Source organism: Zea mays, chromosome 1 (assembly GCF_902167145.1).
Source record: "Zea mays cultivar B73 chromosome 1, Zm-B73-REFERENCE-NAM-5.0, whole genome shotgun sequence".
Lineage (NCBI taxonomy): Eukaryota > Viridiplantae > Streptophyta > Magnoliopsida > Poales > Poaceae > Zea > Zea mays.
This window is the reverse complement of record NC_050096.1, coordinates 38963511-38967934: the sequence shown is the minus strand read 5'-3', so window position 1 is coordinate 38967934 and position 4424 is coordinate 38963511. Positions and strand designations below refer to the sequence as shown.

General features: G+C 49.2%; 1 protein-coding gene across 5 annotated transcripts; it reads left to right on the top strand.

Moving 5' to 3' along the window:
- The first annotated feature begins 621 nt into the window (after positions 1-621).
- Positions 622-4063, top strand: LOC100279838 (uncharacterized). Of its 5 annotated transcripts, none has more exons than XM_008674673.4 (11): positions 622-1303; positions 1535-1619; positions 1731-1863; positions 1961-2081; positions 2179-2262; positions 2405-2524; positions 2643-2855; positions 2956-3018; positions 3117-3232; positions 3359-3417; positions 3538-3980. In XM_008674673.4, the coding sequence occupies exons 1-11, from the start codon at positions 1148-1150 to the stop codon at positions 3864-3866; spliced, it is 1479 nt and encodes a 492-aa protein (XP_008672895.1). In that variant the 5' UTR covers positions 622-1147; the 3' UTR covers positions 3867-3980. The 5 variants fall into 5 exon arrangements, with proteins under 5 accessions (XP_008672895.1, XP_008672890.1, XP_008672889.1 ...); XM_008674668.4 differs by having other exon boundaries at positions 623-1303; positions 2179-2322; XM_008674667.4 differs by having other exon boundaries at positions 628-1303; positions 2179-2322; positions 2405-2530; positions 3538-4063.
- The last annotated feature ends 361 nt before the right edge of the window (positions 4064-4424 follow it).

Here is a 4424-nt window from a genome sequence, read left to right as displayed (position 1 = left end):
ATTATCCCTTTTCCTTTCAAATATATTTTACTCCCCGTGCGCTCGCCGCAAATGCGTCATCCATCAACTGGCAACGGAAGATCGCTCATCGTTGCTTTTGCCCGTTGCAGTAGGCAGGAGCAGATGGTGGACTGGAGAGGAGGGAGGTGAAGATGTCGTGCCGTCCGCCCTCGGCTCGCTTCACCTTCAATTCTTTTCTTTCTGTCGTGGCCACTGGCCAGCGACTTCCCACCCGTCCTCCGTCTCCTCCACGGTCCATTGCAGCTCTTGCTTCTTCTCTTCCCCTCACCACCATCCTGCTCAACGTAGACATCGTGATCGCCGTACTTGATCTTGCCAAGCTCTTGCTTCCGTTCCTTTTCAGTGCAGTTTGCTCAGTGCTCTCCCCGCACGTGACTATATATACATATGCTGTGTTTGGGCCTATATATAATCACCGACTAACCAATTTCATTAGGGAGTGCTATCCACTATACTCCCAATTAATACATCTCGCCCCTTCTCTGAAAGCTCTCCTCTCTACTGGGCTTGCCACCATTAAACCGATGACGCAACAAGCCAATCATAGAAACGTCTATATATTGTCGTGGGCTCGGCCTAGAAAAGGGAGTTCTGCCGGATCAGACATAGCTCTTTGATTGATCCGAACATCAGGCTACCTCCAACCATTCGCATCTCCTGACGAACATTTCTAACAGTTACCGTCATGCATAGTCGTTGCATACATCAATGGTATTGAGAGGGGAGGAAATAGAAAAGTGGACTGAAACTGACTGTTATATTCCAGGATTAACTGAGCTCTGACAAGATAGCTTCACTGACCCATTTTTACTAGTACATACATATTATCTGACGAAGGGAGTGCAGTAGAAGTGCAATGGCCTAATGTCCTTCACCATATAAAAAAAAACAAAGTTCAAATCTTTCATATTTATTTACTCTTGGAGTAGCACAGCATAGGGGTACAAGGGAAGTGCTTATAATAATGGTAACAAGATACTCATCCTCTCATACCTGCCGTCTCACTGACAGGAAACGGTAGGTGGCAAGTTGGTAAGCTTTTCGGTTTTAGCCATGTCCGATCCCATGTGTGGATCCTGTACTGTACATCGACATGCGACATCTTGCTTGGCCTATCTGATCTTTAATGTCGCCGCGCACAGAGAGGAGATCCGGTCTCATGAAGTGGCTCTGCAGATTCCTCAAGGGGCCGAAGCCCGGCGAACCGAGCCGCCGGCGGCCCCAGGTGGCGGCCGGAGAAGGGGAGGGCGCGCTTTGGCACCAACGACCAGCTAGACCAAAGGTACTACTACTACTACCACTGTACTAGTGACTGAGTTCCTCCCTTCTTCTTCTACAGTTCGTCTCTGTCTCTCCAAATGGCTCTTTGATCTATCCAAACATGCCGTTCCACTTCCACAGCTTCACATCCGATTCAACTCGCATCCATTGCAGTGCCATCTTAAGCTCTTTAGCTCCGAAAAGGAATTAAGTTGCTAAAGACTAGTACAATATCTTTTTTTGCTGTTTCCAGATCGATCCACCTAGGAACGAGAATGAGGAACTAGTGGACCGTGCCATTGCCGAGCCTCTTGCAGAGGCTGTCAAACCGCCCAGAGGTAGTACCGTACATGGACGCGAATCCATCTACACATTCCATGTCAGCATGGTATAAATTTCTCTGAAATCGTTTCATCCCTGCATCCCGTTGCTGTAAACTGCTGCGCCAGAGAAAACCCATAGGGGAGAAGACAGCAACGACGACGAAGATCTCACAAGAGCCGTACAGGACAGTCTGAATATGAACCCTTACACGCCTTACAACCCCTATCCACCCTCTCAAGCCCAACCTATAGGGCACAGGTCAACCGCTATCACATCACAATCACCATTTACTGGCACCCTAAGACCTTCTCTAACGCGCCAAAGCAGCTCAATGCCGTCAGTGCCCGTGCTGCAGGGTATGCGGAGGCTGCAAGCATGAGATAGGGCGTGGCCATTACTTGAGCTGCATGGGCATTTACTGGCACCCTCAGTGCTTCCGCTGCAGGTCCTGCGGTCACCTTATCCGTGAGACCGAGGTAACTAAGCTCTTGCATTTTCTTTCATCGTGGAAGTGTGTTACAGTGTTACCAGAGATGAGATCATATCCGTTATTACTTTCGTCGTGCCTTCCAGTTCACCTTGCTGGGTACGGATTCGTACCACAAGCTGTGCTACAAGGAGCTGCATCATCCAAAGTGCGACGTCTGCCTTCAGTTTGTAAGGCCTCGTGTCCTCGGAAAACCTGAGCGATCTGCACTGCAGACTGTGATAAACTGCGTACGCGTTAGCATTTCTACGCCGTGCCGTCTCGTCAGTGTAATGAGCTAGAAGCTCATTCTTTCTAGATGTGTTTCTGCAGATCCCAACGAACGGGAGTGGCTTGATAGAGTACAGAGCCCACCCGTTCTGGGGCCAGAAGTATTGCCCTTCGCATGAGCGCGACAGGACGCCACGTTGCTGCAGCTGTGAGAAAATGGAGGTACAGGTACAGATACTAGATAGAAAATGTGGTCGCAGTCCGATCACTCGTTTTCAAACTAGGTTGTACATTGCCTGATCATATTCAAGGGCATCACTTTTCGGTTGTGATTGTGCAGCCAAGGAACACGAAGTACATGTCGCTGGGAGACGGACGCGGCCTGTGCATGGAATGCCTGGGATCTGCAGTGATGGACACGAGCGAGTGCCAGCCTCTGTACCATTCTATCAGAGACTACTACGAGGGGATGGACATGAGACTGGACCAGCAGATACCCGTGCTCTTGGTTGAGCGGCAAGCGCTCAACGAAGCCATGGAAGGGGAGAGTAAAGTGAGTGTTTCTTCTGGTTCTGCCCCTTTTTTTTGTGTGTGTTTCTGCAAAACGTACAGCCTTCGGAAACACTAACGCTCACCGCATCTGCGAAATCCAGGGCCCACACCACATGCCTGAGACTAGGGGCCTATGTCTGTCCGAGGAGCGGACTGTGAGCAGTGTAAGTGTTCAACAACTCAAGCTGTGGCGGTTACTGCTGGGATGCTTAGCCCACAATGCGACAGTTTCTGCTCTTCTGACTGTGCGTTACTTCTGCAGATACTTAGGAGGCCCAGAATTGGTGGAAACCGGTTACTAGGCATGAGAACTCGGCCACAGAAGCTGACGAGGAGATGTGAAGTTACTGCAATACTTGTCCTGTATGGCCTCCCCAGGTCTGGCAATTTTATCTTTATCTCTGGAGGACATCACTTGTTTGTACCTACCCGATTCAAATACTGCGGTTCTTCTCACATTCTGTGACCGGTGGTGTCGTCGTTTGTGTCACAACGCTATTGCAGGCTACTGACAGGTTCCATCCTCGCCCATGAGCTGATGCACGGGTGGCTGCGCCTCAAAGGTACATGCATGGATGGACAAAACATTTCATACACCCATTTATCATCTTTATTTATGAATTTCTTGGAAAAAATATATATTTTTCCGCCAAAAGCCCAACCGGATCGTACTTTTCATTCAGGTTACCGAAACCTAAACGCGGAGGTGGAAGAAGGCATATGCCAGGTCATGTCTTACTTGTGGCTGGAATCAGAGATTCTTCCGTCATCCTCGAGGCACGCGCAGCCTTCATCATCGTCCTCCTCCTCATCCTATCCAGCAACATCATCCGAGAAAGGTGGAATATCTCATACCGGGAAGAAGCTGGGCGAGTTCTTCATGCACCAGATTGCCAATGACACGTCGACGGCCTATGGTGACGGGTTCAGAACTGCGTACGCTGCCGTCAACAAGTATGGCCTTCGCCAAACACTGAGCCATATACGCCTAACAGGAGGCTTCCCTGTATAATAAGAGTGACAAAAAAGACACAAAATGTCCATGCATGATCATATCGATATCAAAAGGTTATATACATATTGGGATGAAGTTCGCTATGGAAGCATAGTGATTCAGTTTCGGTGACCTTGAGTTTTCAAAGAGGTCATGTGTAAGAACACTGATTTAGGGGTGGAGGTATGCCGCTTCCGGCATATGATTTCCTCTCACGAAGCACTGGAATCAAAGTAATTGTGTGGAACTTACAACGGTAGAGACGCCAGGAGATCCGGACGCAGCCGACCAACAGGATTCTATTCTCCACACCTCCCAGGTTCCTCTCTATCCCTTCTTAACCCCTTCTCACGAGTTGAGCAAAAATAAAATAACACTGTTGGAGACTCCTAGTGGGTCCATTCTAGCCCATTCATTCTTGGGTTGGGCTTCACCCCACGACGAGGCCTGTTATCTTCATCAGATTCTTTTATATTCTTGACATTCTTCCTCCCTTGAGGGACGACTTGTCCCCAAGCCGCGACCCGAGGAAACCGAGCGACGATAGTTGCTTCATCTTCCCATGTTGCTAGTTCT

What these genes read in the sequence shown, in the direction of transcription:
- LOC100279838 (XM_008674667.4), top strand. Translation starts at nt 1,148, where the DNA reads ATGTCGCCGCGCACAGAGAGGAGATCCGGTCTCATGAAGTGGCTCTGC. An exon ending in GGCTGTCAAACCGCCCAGAG is followed by an intron (nt 1,620 to 1,730) that starts GTAGTACCGTAC and finishes CTGCTGCGCCAG; the next exon opens with AGAAAACCCATAGGGGAGAA. An exon ending in GTCCTGTATGGCCTCCCCAG is followed by an intron (nt 3,233 to 3,358) that starts GTCTGGCAATTT and finishes ACGCTATTGCAG; the next exon opens with GCTACTGACAGGTTCCATCC.